Here is a 17,975-nt window from a genome sequence, read left to right as displayed (position 1 = left end):
ATTTATGGATTTTGCCATCTTCACTGAATTAAAAGCCCAGATGGGTAGATTACAGTTTCAATGCTTGGATTTTAGATTAGTTCAGAGAAGAAAATAAATGTAAAATATGTAAAATATGTAATATCTGTAATGAGGAAGTAAAGCCAGTGTCAAAGCACAAAGGTAACCCTTAAATACTTCATTTTATGTTGAAATGCTTCATACTTATGTTAAACATTAGACTCTAAATAAAAACTAACTTTTATTGAAACAGTTTTTAGATCTTTTCTGAAATCCAATATAATATGAGAGTATGTGCAGAGAGATTCTGCTCAATATGGCCATACCTTTTTGATGGGATATAAATAATGTTGGTAACACAAATTATTCTTATTATTTTTTACTTTTAACCCAGGTATCACGGAAGTTGTTGTTTTCTAAACAATAAATATAATAAAAGCTATAGTTTGGGATCAAAAAATCAAACAATTGTCAGGGACAGAGTATTTAAACTGTTCTGACTCTTCCGGTCTGTTTTCTTTTGAGGAATACATGGGACTATGAGTCAGTGACACACAAGTGTAAATAAATATTTTGAAAGCAAATGGGAAAAATCAGGTTTTATTTTTATTACTGGTACACATTACCCTTCTATCTCACATTTTGTGTAGCTCATCATCTAGGACACACTATCTCTCTAAACAAAGTTATGGATAGAAACATAAAAATAAAACTTCTGATACTGCTTGCAACCAAAGTTATCTTTAAAAATATATGAATAATCTAAATAACAACATGACATAAAAATGGTACAAAAGAGGTATACAGTACATTTAAGGGCATACGATGGTCCTACAAGAATCAAATTTAGTGCATTTGAAGAAAAAAATTTGAGTCCCTTTCATCGCTTAATAAGGCATATATGTGAAGTTTATCACATCTTACTATAGCAACACATTTAAGAAGAACAATTTACTTTCCAATCTGAGGGATAAACAAAGAAAACAAGTAGTTAAATTAAACAAAATATGAAGTTCCTTCATTTCTTTTACTGAACTGATGTATATCCCTTTGTTCTCATTGTTGTAATGAGAAAAATAAAATAATTAATCTATGAACACTTTCAGTAAAAAGATATCACAAATCAACAGACTACCGCTGTGCATGTGCAACATTCTTCAAGTGCCTCATTCAGTCATCATCCACAGAGAAAATACAGCAACACAGTCAACTGATTCTGTTTGGGTTCAGTGCTGTAAAAGTCCATCCCTCTGTTTTTACCTCCTTCATGTTTCTTTAATGTACAGACATGAATATTTATCTTTAATGTGTTTGTTTTTACAAATCTCCATCCTTATGCCATCAATGGCATCTCTTTGGTTTCCTCACATGCTCTGCTACAATCCCTTTACAAGTTATGATTGTGAAACTGCGAGAGGCTTTTTTGTCTTTTTACAAATGAGAGTCACATTTACAGCATGACATGAAAAATCCATTCAAAGGTTTGAGGAGCGGCCCAGCCTTGAACATAAACAGGAAACAAAAATACTACAAGGGATTAATTCTCACTGGCAACCATTGCAAACAACAGGTCTGGGAGACTAAAAATCTTCTGTTACATGACTGAGAGCAACCAAAGGAGATGGGGTCCTGGGTTAGGTTGAAGTGAAGTGGCTGGGACTGGGTCTGATTTACTGGTTGATGAAAGTGCTGCTCAGACCCGAGTCTTCCGAATGACAAAGGTGTTTTTATCTCCCGCTGCCCTGTAGGTCCACAGTTTAAGAGGGAGTCAAGAGGAGGGACCATGGGAAGGAGAGTGAGCCCTGTCAGAGCGGTCACTACAGCACCCCGTCATGTCTCTGACTCATGCCCTGCCAACGGGATGACAAATACAGTAATGTCATCACCTGAGCCCAGTTTATCATTGGGTAGCCGCCAGCCACGCTCTTTCAGCACTCCTCGAGACCTCATCAGCAGGTCCTGGGCTGCCAGTGTGTATCTGTGTAACACACAAAACAATCATTACAAAAGGGGCATACACTGTAATTTAATTCTAATGGAAATACACAAAATACTACTATTGAATCATGTTAGTGTATCAGACAAAATGCATTCTGTTTTTTGTTCAAGTACCAATTCAACAATCTAAAAAGGTGTTTCTAATTTTTTGTCCACCCTGTTTAACTACAGAATATTACAATACATATCTGAATATAATACAGTCCAGTACAACAACAACACTAACTATGACCTATGTTATATAATTTATCATTATGAATGGGTCAACAAAACATATTAGGCATCACAGAAGTAGATCAGGACTGTACTGGATTCCATTAGTGAACCTAATAAAGAGATGATTGATAAAAGTTATAAATAACAACAATAAACACATTAATAAACACATTAAATGCCCTTATCTGATATAAAAATGTTTTATTTTTATATATTGATTAAAGGTAATTGGATATATCGTAATTCTAAGCAGCAGACTTAATAATTTGTCACCACATAGTGGACATACTGACTATAAGAGTAAACCACTGCACATACAGTGGATTTAGAAAACTGCCGATTATACCTCATAGGATCAGAAGGGTCACAGCAAGATAAGTAAGCTGTCACAGCATCTGCCACTTCCCTGTCCGTCGTTACGTCCCACAATCCATCTGTACCCATGACCAAGACGTCATCTGGCCCATGTTTGTTTTCATCCAGGTTATAAACTTGTACCTGTGATATAATATGATAATATATATATATATATATATATATATATATAGTGTTGGAAGATTAGCAAATGTATGCTGGCATGCAAAGGACATAATCTTCATTTGCTGTAGCAAAGCTGCTCATGTTCAGGGACTTTTTTACATTAGGCTGAGCCACTGATTTAAAGGCACTTTCAACAAGTATATTATAGGCAGGTGCGTTAAGCAAACATGAAATGCTAAGATTGAACAAGACATGAGAAATTAACTCTAACAAGTAGAAGTGTAGGATATATTTTACTTAACAATACTGGGGTCTACACTTCTACCTTTTCTTTAAAAACGTTAAAGTGATTGCAAACCTCTGTTCATTTAAGCCAAGGTGGAGATTTGAAGCATCTGAATGAATTGAAGAAGGAATTTGCCATTGGAAACAATGATATAATTTGACATTTACAAGCTAGGGATTATTATGGGAAGCAAATAAAAATACAGTTATGAAATAAGGGCTCCACATTAATTGTTATGCTGTTGGGAACATATAAAAAGACCACAGTATAAAACCACAGTATAATGTCTAAACTGTGTAGGTTATCTGGCCTTACAAATTCAAAAAGATTGTAGTTTTCTGTATGTCAAAGTAAAATGGAAATCAGAGCTAAGTGTAGAAATGTAACTAAGAAGCAAAATTTTGTTTTTTTCCCATCATTCCTCAAATTAAAAATAAACACAGCTGCAGAGTTGGTGATTGTCTGAAATGAATGCTAATCATTCCCACATTTTCTGTGGAAAGATTCTCATATGATGGAAGACTATACTGTGTGTTTGAGAGATATTTTCGGTTTGAGAGCTTGATAACAGAGGACACTAAGAACAATACAGACAGTAAGAAATGTATACACAACTTAGCTTGATTTCTTTTTCTCCTTCTAATATTCTTGAATTATCAAAAGAGTGAAGGTATCCTGAAGAGTCTTAGGCAGCGATGATGAGGCGACTCATCAGACAGTGCTGACAACTAGAGCTGCTCCTGACTCCACACACTCACCTCAGGGACACATGAGAGGAAAGGCTTGATGTAAATATTGGAGTTGTACACCTTCAGGTCATGATCTCCCAGCCCGCGGGTCACTCCGATTGTCGCCATGACACGAGCCTGTGTGTACCAACACAGAATGACAAAGGCACACACATAGTATTGTAGGTTATTATTCTAGGTTGTGCTTCAGGTTAAAAAAAAACAACAACAAAAAAAAAAATCCTAAAAACATTTACAAAGGATTATTGAGTGAAGCCTGTGTTCTCTCAGACAAATAATGAAAATGTTAAACAGGTCTCATTTCTACCCAGACTGATGCTGCAGAAATCAGCTAACAACAGAAAATGTCAAAATGCTTTTTAATTAAAAATCCAATTAAAATAAAGTGAAATACATAACACTATAGAAAATGTGAGCAGTGTGATTACAGATACTGTATGTATAGTCCTCAGTATTGTTTTACTGTCCTTATGTAGCACCATGGTTCCTGGAGGAACATAGTTTTGCTTCACTATGTACTATGATTATTGTACATGGTTTAAAGGACAAATAAAGCTAAATGAATTGATTATATTATGTTCCTGTCATTGTCTAATGGAGCATTTAAGAACATTTATATCAGCAGGCTGTGATTCAGTGCTATAAACTGAGTTTGTTACCTTTTTGCCTTCTCCGTATATCAGCGGGAATTTCAAGTCATCTTCAACGATTGTCTTATAAGCCCTGTGACAAAACAAACAGATCTTATATGTTTGACACATGACCGCAGTAATGCAGACACCATTAATTAACTGATGAGTCAAGTAGATCCATATATTTTTACTGATTTTGATTTATCAAAGAAATGCTAAAAAATATGTGTTAGCTGTTGTCCCTTTTCGGCCATTCTTCCACACGTATTTCTACTTAAACTTCACAATGAAATGCCTGTCAACAATTATACAGAAAAAGTGTCCACAAAAAGTAATTAACTGTAAAAAATGTGATTAAATGGTTCTCAAAGTTTTACCAGCCAGTCATGCTGTGGTCTCTGTAGAGCATCTTTTTGCCCAGCTCGCTGTGCTGGATCCTACGAGGGAACTCAATGTGAGTGAACTCGTTACCCAGAAGCTCTGGCCTCAGGAAACCCTGGAGCGACACACAAAATGGGGAGGTCACATCAAACTTCTGAACAAAATACTAAATGTTGCATACGATTGAGCAGTTCTGTATGTGTTGTATAAGGTCTGCAGTGCTGTGTGCAGCAAATAGATGGCACAAATCATCTTCCCACTCTGTGACTCAGAACTACAACCAGTTACTTAAACCGGTAACTGACAAGCATCAATGTATTTCAGTGTGAAACTGGATTTTATCCCTCTTCTACACATTTTCTACTTATCAACCTCAAGTCATTTTCAACTATTACTGCTCCAATTTTAAGATAGTTGCTTTTTGTATGTTTTTCTGTTTCTATGTGATGTAAAAACCTGAGGGACATGCGCAATAAGTCATATATTCAGATTAATTTGTAATTGTGCAAAGACCAAATGAAGAACTTAACTTTGGTGTCAGTAAAACCTAATTTCACTAATAACAATTAACATTTATACGTTTCCTTTTACAGATTGCTATGTTTTCATAAGATACACTGGATATATCACTGTATTGTTAATGTATATGTCAACTGGTAAAAATTGCCATATATAACTTAAAAGGAGAAGTATACCAGATACTGTAGTCGCTGCCTCTCTGACTCAGGTGTGAATTCATTAGTCATGGGAATGACTTCATTATTTCGTATGATTATAGCCCTGCAGAGGTAAAGAGGGAGGAGAGGCAGGAGTGAGACAATACCATCACTTTTATCAAAATTTCCGTAACAGTTGATAGTTCAGCTTCCATACACTGTAGAGTGGTGAGCTACATTATAGGGAATTACATATGCAGTGTTAATAAAACTATACTAATAATAATACAGATTTTTAGTAAAAAAGTTGTCTAGTAAATTTCTAATTAATGTTTATTTATACTGTGGCTTATAGTAGAAGTTCTTTCTCAGTTCTCTCACCTGCTGTCTCCAGCATTGGCAACATAAAGTTTCCCCATCAAATGAATGGCAGCTAAGGCACAACACCCACCAGAGATGGCATAGGATGCTTTTTCCTTCTCAATTAGGTCATCCTAAGTAAAAACAAAAGGCCACAAAGTCACTTTGCCTCTCACTGCACTGAATAACTCATTATATTCTCTGTCATATTTTTTCTATCATCCTTTGGTATGATTTATAACAGAAAAACTAAATTAATGACTCGTGAACATCTGTTATTGAGCCAAGAATGCAAAAAGTCTACAGCCAAATTAGCATCTAGCTTTGCTGGCATTTGGTAAAATAATAAACAAAAATCTGACCTGATGATGGCACCACATAAAAGGTCAGGGTGCATAAAATACTGTTAAAGAATCACTAAAGTCATTAAATTTAATGAATGTATCAAATTTTGCAGCAGTTATGTATATATTTCATTCTAGACCAAAATGGTAGACTAACTGGCTGATCAACTATTAGACCAACATCACCTGCTGAGCCAGGCCAAAATGAGACCTTCTCTTTGGTGACCCTTGGTACAAAGCATAACAGACTAAGATAGCAAGCCAGAAGTGCTGTCTCTAAAATGAATAGAACATCTTCAGTAATGTTAAAAAAAAGTGCAACTTGAAATACTCAACATATTGTTTACTTGTTAGTTCACATGCATTGTTCATTATCTTCTCCTCACCATCTGTTTGAAGGCGGTCTCTATGACTCCCATCACCAGGCTCTCCAAACTGACAACCTTCTCCATGTGAAAGCGGATTGTAGAGTCACTGACAGCGTCTGGGTCTTCTGGTTCCTGCGTGGCTCCTTTTTTCGTCTCTGCCTGGTATGGGCTGCCGTTTTTGGCGAGGCATATAGGAGGCGCACTAGTAGGGTTCTCCAGCAGGTGGCAGATTTCTCCCAGACGATCTCTGATGAGACGGTGAAGAAGCTTGGAGGCCATGATGGCAGCTCCAGAACCAGCATGTCCATCAAATACACCCCAGAAGTGAAGAGGGATTCCTGTGCCATCCTACAAAGTGATACATACATATTCTTATGGTTATGGGTGTGGCTTTAAAATCTCCAATGAGATTACAACTCTAAGCAGAAGGCCCAGATTTGGAAGGGTTTACAGGCTCTGGGATTGCAGCTGGTGACAGTTTTAATGCTCAGCAATATGTTTATTTCATTTGAGGCCCCACTGAACCACAGACGCAGTAAATCTAGATTATAATATTAACGGAAAGCTGGCAAGATATAAAAATGTTATTGAGCTTTACTTTTCATGATTTATAGGGCAGAATACATCTCTACAACAATAAATAACAGTAGTGCTTGAGTAGTAGCATAGAAAAAAAAACAAAGTAAAAACTGAATTATTTTTAACTTACAATACAGATCACACATAATATGTGGTCTGACATGAACTGGAGTAATGGAGAGACTGCAAGAAAACTCTCCTCATCCATGACTGTTCCTGAACAATGGCGTCTGCAAAGGCCCTGCCACCTTTGTGTTTGCAGGCATGTTTACAAGCTGAGTTGGCCTGAGTGACTGACTAACAGATGAACAGGACTGAGACATCTGCTTACCACTCTCATGCTAGACTCAAAGGGAGGGGGAGGGAAGCAACAAGGGATGATGTCATTTATTTACACCAAATGGAGGATGAGACGTATGCTGGGTTATATGTCTGTGTGCAGGCCTTTTGAGACAAGTAGGTCTAAAATATGTACATAGATGTTAAGCCACTATATATATATTTTAGACCTACTCGTCTCAGTAAATGTATTTTGAAAGATTACAGACCTACAATTTTGTCCTGTACTCTGGGGACCCAGTTACAGTTCTCAGAGACTGTGTGGTGTATATTTGTGATGTATGCATGTATTTTTAGATAGTACAATAAGAAAGTAACTCACTGTGTCTTTACGGCACAATTTTGATTGTAGACGTTTGGCAAAAAAATCCCAACGCACAGCCAGATCTGGCACTTTCAGCTTTACACAGGACACAAGTTTTTGGTCCTTAAATGTTCTTTACTATGAAAATGATGGTGAATATAGACATATTCCAACAATGTTTAACTCAGATATTATCTGAGTGGAACTTGTTTCTGATGCTTGGCTTTTTGAGGACAAGACAAGGGTTATACCAGAAGTATTTGAATGATAGAGTACAAAGTGAAAACTGAGAAATCCCATAAGGACTGGGGTGGAATTGCAAGTAATGACATAAATCCATCAATACAGAATAGAATGCAAAGACACCACTAGTGGGTATCACACCACTACAATGAAAGCACGGGTACTGTGAGGAGGTTACCATGCTAGTTAGAATATAGTGAGTGAATTTAAAATACCCTTAAGTGCTGCTCATCTCAGAAACCTTCAGGACTTAAAGCTAACGGGCATCAGAGTGAAAAACATGGTCAGTGATCATTTCTGGAGCTGACAGCCTTTAGATAGACATTTCATCCCTCATTCTTTGATTCCTATTTTGATGTTAAGGAGTTTTCCCTTTGCTCACCCCATTGTCCTCCAGCAGAGTAGAGTTACGGTGTTTGCTGCTCGGCTTCTTCACAAACAGTTTCTCACAAGAGGCCTGATCCTCATTCAGCATGCTCTTCCCAGCATTGATCACTCTGGTGGAGAAAGAGATGAGAACAAAGATGAGTCAAGAGTCTGACGATTTAGAATGTATACCCTTAGTCCTCTAATCACAGGAAAAAATAATAGCAGCCAAAAGATGAGGGAGTTGACCAGAGAGATACAAAGTGGGGCAGTCATGTCCCACAGGGAACTTGCAGGAGGGATTAAGTGTTTTTATTGTGTGCTGATGCCTGTGGAGGATAATGGCTTTAGAGTAATGCACCGTTTCATAGTCTAGCAGCAACATTTGTCCTGGTGTGTGATACAGCAGCCTTCAATGGAGGTACCAAGTGAAGCTGTAACTGATCCTTAGCTCCTAAATCAAATCAAATTAATAAACTGTAACAAAAACATCCAGTCTGACCTTGAAATTTCCAGGTTTTACAACACATGGATGCTCAAACAATATTAAACTTTTAGTTTGGCTGTATAGTGTTGTTTTTACTTATTGTAGTATAAATCATATTTACTTTATGTTGTTAATTTTTTTTTCAAATATATGGCATATGGTTAAGATCTTTCCTGCAGTTTCCATTTTGTTTGCAGATTCATAAAATTTACTTGAGTTGCCCTGTAATCCATCATGGATTAAAATGATGGATTTATGTTTTTTGTGCAGTTGGGGCTGGGGGACAACACTGTCCACGCAACACTAACATATTATTGCCTTATAAAGTTGTTATGTGTCAGCAAACCCCTTTATTATGCACACATCCAGCAGACACAGAGCACCATCAGCATTCATTTAGAGGTTGTTTTTTTTTTTTTTTTTTTTTGGGAACCTGTAAATTTTACGTCCAATATTTACTCCGCCTTTAGCTCGGTTTTGTTCTCTTGAGGCAATATCTGGCTCTGGAACTGCCTCTGTGTTTATTTACTAAATGCTAACTTTAAATGCTTTTCATTACTCGTCATCACTGAACAGCTGCCTGTTGATGCAGGAATTAAGGTTGATGGGTAGTAAAACCAAAACAATGAACTGAAAGATCTTGAAATGCTTCATCGAGCTGAAAGGTGCTGCAGAGCTGGGCCATAATTCTCTGTGGGTTTATCACTGTAGTGTCCCCATTCATATTATTATTATTATTATTTTGCCATTGTCATTGTGTCCTTTGCTAATATAAAAGTACTGATTAGACAAAACTAAATAATGTAACAAAACTAATCCAAAATGTGCATAGATTACACAACCGAAGGGAGTTTCGAGAATTTTGCGTTTCATACTCCACTTAAGTGAACAGAAACTAGGCTATTTGGAACATTAGGAAAAAAATACACAAAATGCAAATGCATAAAATGTCTTGAAAATGGTTAGCTGTGTGGTAGGCTATGGTCTGAGTAATTTGGCTGGAATGGTCCTTTAAACTGCCGCATGAGGGTGACTTGGACATTCTGCAGTTAGGACACCATGCTGACATATTGCATAACACTTTCAGTTTGAATTATAGATAAATACCATATTAGCTAATATGGGCAGTAATTCAAGTAACAATTATTATTCAATAATTCAAATACTGTCCTGAAGGACCTGCAGAAAAGGAATTAGTAATTTACCAGTTACTGTCGGTGTCATTAGGTAGAGTAAGGGAAATTCGTTAGAGGCAAAAAATATAAGAGAAACTGGCAGAGAAAGAGAAAGAGGACAAACTGTGCACAGAACACAGAACACAGAACACAGAACAAAACAGAAAACCAGACTCAAAATAAGGCCTTTTACTTCTCCCTTTCCAAATCGTTCCACTGATTACAATCATTACAGAAAATGGTTGCTGGCTGGCCAGAAGCTTTGACATCAGAGAGCACTGAATATATGGTTCAAAATGCAACTGCTGCCCAAATCTGGATTATAAAAAAGGCCTTTCACTTTCCAATCAGTTGATAGCTATGGACCAGGATCACAGTGTCCTGCATTATGCTCCAGCATCAGAAAGAATTAAAGTCGCCTGATTATTGTCTAAACTTTCTGCTAATACCAGGATATTTTCAGAGACCTGACTGTAGGGAAACTAGTCTTCATCTCTATTGTAATATGATCAAAACTGTTCTGCCAGCACCCTTTGTTGGCTCAGTTGTGTATTGTTCGGGCTACTCTTGATTCACTAGCTGAAAACACACAGGTTAAGAACCTAATGCAAAATACTGTCTTATAATACTACTCTTCATAAGATGATGTCACATAATTACATAATACTTTTGGAATATTATTTCTATAATAATACTCAAATGCCATAGTGGAATAGCTGTCTTGTTCAATGAGAAATCAAAGTAAAAAATAAAAAGTAATAACTATAAATTGTTTTTAACATACTGAATATGAAAGCAAATGTCCTTCAGCATTTTTGCAGTGTAATATAGTTTCACCACTCCCAGTACAGAATCAGCAATTATTCTGTGTTTTGACAGCAGTCACATGCACTCAGTAAACTATAATTGAAGATAAATGCCGGCTTTGTGGGAGGACGTGATTCTAAACCAGTCTCTAATGCGACTTAATTCTGTGTTTCAGTCACATGTTTCCATACCCTGTGACTGAAAACCATTTTGGTCATGTTTGGTAAAACAGTGTGTCTCTATTTGAACCCTCCTACAATATACGATATTATGCAAGGAAAGTTCAAAAGAGGAAGTTATGAGTTCCCGTGAATTCTCTTATTGCTGCTCCTGAGCGTCACTTTTTTTTTTTAAACAATGTATGTCTGCACATACGTGTTTTAGTAAAAAACATGAAAAAAAGACACATTCTTAACATGAAGCTATAGCTTACATAAAAATGTTACAATCGACACCATGTCTCAGTATATCCTCCTAGCAAGAAAAGGCTGTTTTAGTGATGTGGTTCAATCAGAGGCCGATCAGTGGTGCAGAGTTTCAAGTAGAAGTATATACCCGTTACAACAGTCTGGACTGTTTGGGGTGTGTATCCAATGCCTCTGCTCATAATGCAGACAGAATTACAGTAAACATTTGCCAGGAGTTTTACATATTAAATGTGAAAAAATGAATCCTCGGTTGCTGTTTCTGGTTGGAAAGGTAAGACAGAAAAACACTGCAAGTCTTCTTCATAAAATTAACAACAGTGTTGAAATGAAGTCTTAATCTGTAGCATGAGGAATTTGTCTAGTCATAGTCTGAATTCCTTTTCAGGGAGAGGAAGTTGCTTGACATGGTTGCAAAGGACATGATGAGATCCTGAAATGAAAACTGACAGCTGAGACATGACATAAACCAGTAGAACAATAAGAGGCACTGAAGTGTCTTGAAAACATTTTTTTGGCCACATTTTTAAAACATTAAAAACATTAGACCATGCTCCAACTTGTAAACTGTATCTTATTATCAGTTTAGGATTTGGACACTAATACTCTGTGTAATGTAAACAGCAGTATGTCTGTTAAAACAAATTGAATTGACTGGGCCCAGTTTAGAAATGCACATATTTGTTTATATAAAATCATACAATTCACACTGGATGTCAGGACTAAAACTAAGCTGTGACAGGTAGATTAGGGTGAGGGTATGAAACCATTTCTAAAGCTTTGAATGTTCCCAGGAGAACAGTGGCCTTAATAATTATGAAATGGAAGAAGACATTAAGCTGTAATTGCAGCTAAAAGGGTTAAACTAAGGGTCTGAGTGCTTTACATTTGCAGAATTTTCCAAAAACATGCTTCCAATTCATCATTATGTATTCATTTAAAATTAAATCTACAATCCAATAAACCGCACAAAAAGTGTACACTTTTTGAATCCAGTCTATATTCCTTATATTTGTGATTCAACTGTATGATCATTCTTAAAGTTTAAAAATAGATCGAAAGATCATAAAAAAGTTTTTAAAAAACAAGCATAAATACTCTTTTTTCAGCCTTTGCTTTCTCACACTCTATTTCATGTTCCCAGTGCCAGGGCCTGGGTGTCTGTGCCTCCATTTTAAACAGTATCATATAGCTACTTGACTAAAGCGCTCTGAGTGGGTTACTGAAAGTGCACTCACATGTTTATGCTGGCACAGTCTAGTACAGCAGCATCAATTAAGACTCATTATCTTGACCATCTTAAACCATCCTAAAACTACTGGCAGAGTTTAGGTTCAAGATTCTCTTTATGTGTGTATGCTTACTTAGACAGTAATAATGCCCATAGTCTTTATTTTCTCGCATAAAACATAGACAAAAACCAATGAAAATACACACTAAATGCTACACCATTGTGATGACAGGCCAAGACAATCCAATAACAATGACCATGAATCCTCATTACCCCTAGAATGACAGATTGACACTAATTTAGTGATATCAAAGTGGAGAAATAGCACAGTCTGAATGTAGTCCAGCAGGTCAGCCTCCAACTGGACAACATCCACCTACACTTGGCCATCATTGTTTGTACTTGTTACTGCACAAGCAATGGTGTTGATAGATGATCCCAGATATAAATGTTGCTGTGTATGTTCATGGAAATGATGCTGCATAGCTAATCATCCTTTGACCTGTTCATTCACATCAAGGTTAATTTAGTACCTTATGGCTGTATTGAATTGCCCTCTGTGAGATGCAATCAGCTGTGGAAGTGAATACATACCTTAGTCAGCCTGATTATAAAGGATTTGACATCAATGCTGCGTTTTCCAGTGGACTGAATCTTCACTATGGTGCTAATTGCTGTTTTCAGTCACTACCAGAACTGTGTTGTAAACAGCACAGCTAATACTGTGAATACTGTTTCAGCGACTTCCATCCGAGTCATTTGCTGCGGAACGCAGATGACAGCGCGGATGACGGAGCACATTCCCACACACTAACCTCCCTTTTTACATTACAGCGTCCTCATATGACCTCTCTCATTCAGTCTTCTGGGACAGCTGTCATCACAGATCTCTTCATGTACTCTTTTGAAACTGAGAATCAGGCTTTTTGTATGTTTTCATACAGGGTTCAGGGGTGCAGGTAGGGGTGATACAGCCCACATACACTATACAATACGCCTGAAGATGTTCAGACCTTCAAAACTCTCCCCTATGGGAAAGTGGAAGGTCTAAATGCATAAGTGGTGCTGCATTCCTTCTACCTATGAGTACTGCAGGTGTACTGGAGTATGAAAGCACCTGCAGTAAAACCAAGGACACAGGAGTACAGTTCTGCACTGTAGCTCACTGTGAGTGGTCTGTGCTTCAAATAGACACAAAAGCTTTTTTCTTATAAAAGACAAAGACAAAATCACCTGAAGTATTAACCCGACACACAGTCTCACAGGGTCTTTCAGTGTCTATGAAAAGTCTAAGAACCATGAGACACAAAGATAAAGAAACTGGCAGTGAGGGTTTTAAACATCAGAAAGGTCGTGGATATAAGAAAACAGAGAAAAGCTTGTTTGTGACATGAACACGTAGGAATTTCTTGCTCTCCCTTTTATATGGCCTTGCATTTCAAGTTAAATCTTAAAATTGAACTGAGGAAGAGCCTGTATTCTAAGATTTTTGAAAACACAGTGTCATGACAGGGAGCATTTTTGTCTGAATACAGCGCAGACACAATCTGATCTGAATTTACATCATTCGCAGCAGCTCTGGGGACCCACACTAACCTGTACAATAGCAAAAGGCCGTGCTGGCCATTATTTGGCTGCTGCAGTGCACCCAGCGCTGCAGCGACTCACGGGCCTGACGCTCATCAGGACCGCAATAAAATCTGTGGCGATGTGAATGATTTTTCGGAGATTTCTGTGAATATCGGACATTTCTGTGAACACCATGACCCACTCACTCTGCGTATCCCGTCCCCCAGGGAAGCCTGCTGCCTCTCTTTAACGTGAGCACCGGCCGTGATGCGTGTTCGGTGGAGTACTGCAGGAGCTCCGGGGTGAGGTCCAAGAAATCGGGCCGGCCATAAGGAAAGCGCGGCGGCAGGCTGTCCGGTCCGCTGCTCTGGCCACCACCTGAGTGATGGTTGTGGTGGTGTCCGTGCGGCATCATCCCTCCCACCAGGGTGGACATCGCGTTCTTAACTTTGCTGATCATCATCGGCACCGACGCTCGAACGAAAAGATCCGGACGGAAAAATTAGACGCGATGCGATATTACGTTAGAGAAAAAGAAACAACGATACACAGCCAGTGATCATTTCAGGAAGCGTTTTTTTCCTCCGTGTCCCCATGTGACAGCTTTCAGACAGACAGACACGATGTTTTCCTCATTCAAACAGAATCAAGTCCTAGCTGCGTAATCCGGCAGGAGGCTACCTCGTCTCAGAAGGCAGGGCTTCACAGGGACGCGCAGTGAGACGCGAACATTTCATACTCGTTCACAAATTTAAGACACTGAAAATCCCAGCTATAATATGTTGAGATAGAAGGAGTCAGTCAATAAGGTACCATGTTAGATATATATAATATATTATAACCATACACTATAACAACAACACACACATAATATATTATATTCTAACCAAAGCATAACCGTGGGGCACAATGTATTGGATTTCTGAGATGATAAATTTTGATGATTCCATTAAATTACTGACTATTTTCATTTCCTTGAACACTTCAGTATATTTATCTGAAAGCTATTTGCTTGCACACACAAAACCACGTTCAATGATATTAGGAATATTATGCAAAAGAAAAGAGCTATAACAAACAAGTCTCATCTTGGAAGAGAATAAACATTTCACTGCACAATTATGTGTCATTTTTTGGTCCATAGTGTCTGCATCTCACTGATGTAGTGGATTGCTGTTTCAGTAGAAAAGGCCTGGTAAACGACATTTTATCATATTAAGTCTCTGTTTCGGTCCAGTTTCCATTAATGGTACAGAAAGAGTTTCCTGTGTTACGTAATTGTTTTGTTCTAATGTCAGTTCGAACTGTCACAGTCCATCTCTCTGCTGAGACTGCTCGAGGACTGAGACTGATATGTGATGCAAATGCTTCAGTATTGGTTGCTTTTGCCCTTAACACTGTCGGCAGGTAAAGAAAACATCAGTTGATCCATTCTCTATCTCTACTTGCTCTTATCAGTTAATAATAAAGATCTCAACTATACATTTATTTGAAATGTTTTCATTTATTGTTGTTTTTTATTCTTATTTATTACCTTCATATTTGATTCTTATTTTGAGGAACATAGTACACTGTGGCACAGCCCATGCTTGGCGAAGGTACTCACAGACCGGCTAATGGCCACTGGACGCCCCGGTCCCCTGGTGGTAGTGAAGGCAAAGAGAACCAAGCGGGGCTGTAGTAGAGGCCATGACCCGTGAAGGTGCTCACACAGCGGCTAAAGCGCGCTGGAAGCCCGGTCCTCTGGTGGTAGTCAAGACAGAGAACCAAGTGTGACTAGAGGCCATGCCCAGCAAAAGTGCTCACAGGCTGTGTAATGGTCACTGGACGTCCCATCCCCCCTGGTAGTTTGAAAAGACCAGACAAACCAGGGACGCTGTGGCACAGCCCATGCACAGCGAAGGCATTCACACTCTGGCCACTGGCCGCTAGACGTCCCGTTCCCCTGGTGGTAGTGAAGATCCAGAGAACCAAGCGAGACTGTGGTGGAGACCATGCCCAGCGAATATGCTCACATGCTGGCTAATGGCTCTCACACGTCCCGGTACCCTGGTGGTGTTAAAGAACCGGACAAACCAGGAATGCTGTAGCACAACTAATGCCCTACTGTAGCATAACTAATGCCCTACTGTAGCATAACTAATGCCCTACTGTAGCACAACTAATGCCCTACTGTAGCATAACTAATGCCCTACTGTAGCATAACTAATGCCCTACTGTAGCATAACTAATGCCCGGTGAAGGTGCTCATACGCCGGATAAAGCCCGGTTGTGTCAAAGAACCAGACAAACCAGGGACGTTGTGGCATAACTAGTGCACAATGTAAGCACTCACACGCCGTATACAGTCCGCTGGACGTCCCGGTCCTCTGGTGGTAGTGAAGACCCAGAGAACCAAGCGGAACTGGGGTAGACACCATGCCCAGCGAACATGTTCACATGCTGGCGAATGGCTATTAGAAGTCCCGGTATCCTGGTGGCGTTAAAGAACCAGGGACGTTGTATCACAGCCCAAAACCAGCGAAGGTACTCACAGTCTGGCTATTGGCCGCTGGATGTTCCGTTCGCCTGGTGGTTTCAGATTCAGAGAACCAACCGGGATTGGGGTAGAGACCATGTCCAGCGAACATGCTCACAGTCTGGCTAATGGCTGTTAAATGTCCCGGCACACTGGTGGTGTTAAAGAACCAGACAAACCAGGGACGCTGTGTCATATCTCATGCCCATAGAATGTACTCACAGGCTGGCTAAAAAGCCCGCTGGACGACCCGGTTCTCTGGTGGTAGTGAAGACCAAGAGAACCAAGCGGGACTGTCGTAGAGACCATGCGCAGCGAACATGCTCACATGCTGGCTAATGACTGTTAGAAGTCCTTGTGTCCTTAAAGAACCAGGGACGTTGTAGCACAGTCCATTCCCAGCGAAGGTACTCACAGTCTGGCTACTGGCCCCTGGACGGCCCGTCCCCCTGGTGGTTGGGTAGAATAAGACAAGCCAGGGACACAGTGACGTAACTCATGACCGGCGAACGTACTCGCACGCCCCCGAAAGCACTCTCGACGACCCGGTCTTCTGGTGGTAATGAAGACCCAGAGAACCAAGCGGGACTGTGGTACAGCCCATGCACAGCGAACATGCGCATATGCTGTCTAATGGCTGTTACACGTCCCGGTACCGCGGTGGTGTTAAAGAACCAGTCAAACCAGGGACGCTGTAGCATAGCTCATGCACGGCGAACGTACTCACACGCCGGCTACAGCCCGCGGTCGGCCAGGTCCTCTGGTGGCAGTGAAGACCCAGAAAACCAAGCGGGACTGTGGTAGAGACCATGACCAGCGAACATGCTCACATGCTGGCTAATGGCTGTTACACGTCCCGGTACCCCGGTGGTGTTAAAGAACCAAACAAACCAGGGACGTTTGCGGCAAAACTATTGCCCAGTGAAGGCACTCACACGTCGAATACAGCCCGCTGGACGGCCCGGTCCTCTGGTGATATTGAAGACCCAGAGAACCAAGCGGGACTGTGGTAGAGCGCACGGCCAGCGAACATGCTCACATGCTGGCTAATGGCTGTTACACGTCCCGGTCCTCTGGTGGTGTTAAAGAACCGCACAAACCAGGGACATTGTAGCACAGCCCATGACCAGCGAAGGCGCTCACAGTCTGGCTACTGTCCGCTGGACGGCCAGGTCCTCTGGTGGTGTTAAATAACCAGACAAACGAGGGACGTTGTGGCATAACTAATGCACAGTGAAGGCACTCACACGCCGTATACAGTCCGCTGGACGTCCCGGTCCTCTGGTGGTAGTGAAGACCAAGAGAACCAAGCGGGACTGTCGTAGAGACCATGCGCAGCGAACATGCTCACATGCTGGCTAATGACTGTTAGAAGTCCTTGTGTCCTTAAAGAACCAGGGACGTTGTAGCACAGTCCATTCCCAGCGAAGGTACTCACAGTCTGGCTACTGGCCCCTGGACG

At 39.9% G+C, this 17,975-nt stretch overlaps 1 protein-coding gene across 1 annotated transcript; it reads right to left on the bottom strand.

Moving 5' to 3' along the window:
- Positions 1 to 571: 571 nt before the first annotated feature.
- ppm1j (protein phosphatase, Mg2+/Mn2+ dependent, 1J) lies at positions 572 to 14,671 on the bottom strand. The gene is made up of 10 exons (XM_026307362.1): positions 14,202 to 14,671; positions 8,318 to 8,432; positions 6,489 to 6,818; positions 5,780 to 5,892; positions 5,438 to 5,522; positions 4,739 to 4,857; positions 4,389 to 4,452; positions 3,739 to 3,846; positions 2,561 to 2,712; positions 572 to 1,978 (listed from the first exon to the last, which is right to left on the bottom strand). Exons 1-10 carry the CDS (start codon positions 14,456 to 14,458, stop codon positions 1,831 to 1,833), a joined length of 1,491 nt encoding a protein of 496 aa, XP_026163147.1. The 5' UTR covers positions 14,459 to 14,671; the 3' UTR covers positions 572 to 1,830.
- Positions 14,672 to 17,975: the final 3,304 nt, after the last annotated feature.

This window comes from Mastacembelus armatus, chromosome 5 (genome assembly GCF_900324485.2).
Source record: "Mastacembelus armatus chromosome 5, fMasArm1.2, whole genome shotgun sequence".
Taxonomy (NCBI): Eukaryota; Metazoa; Chordata; class Actinopteri; order Synbranchiformes; family Mastacembelidae; genus Mastacembelus; species Mastacembelus armatus.
Note: the sequence above shows the minus strand (reverse complement) of the source record. Positions and strands in the feature narration are given on the sequence as shown.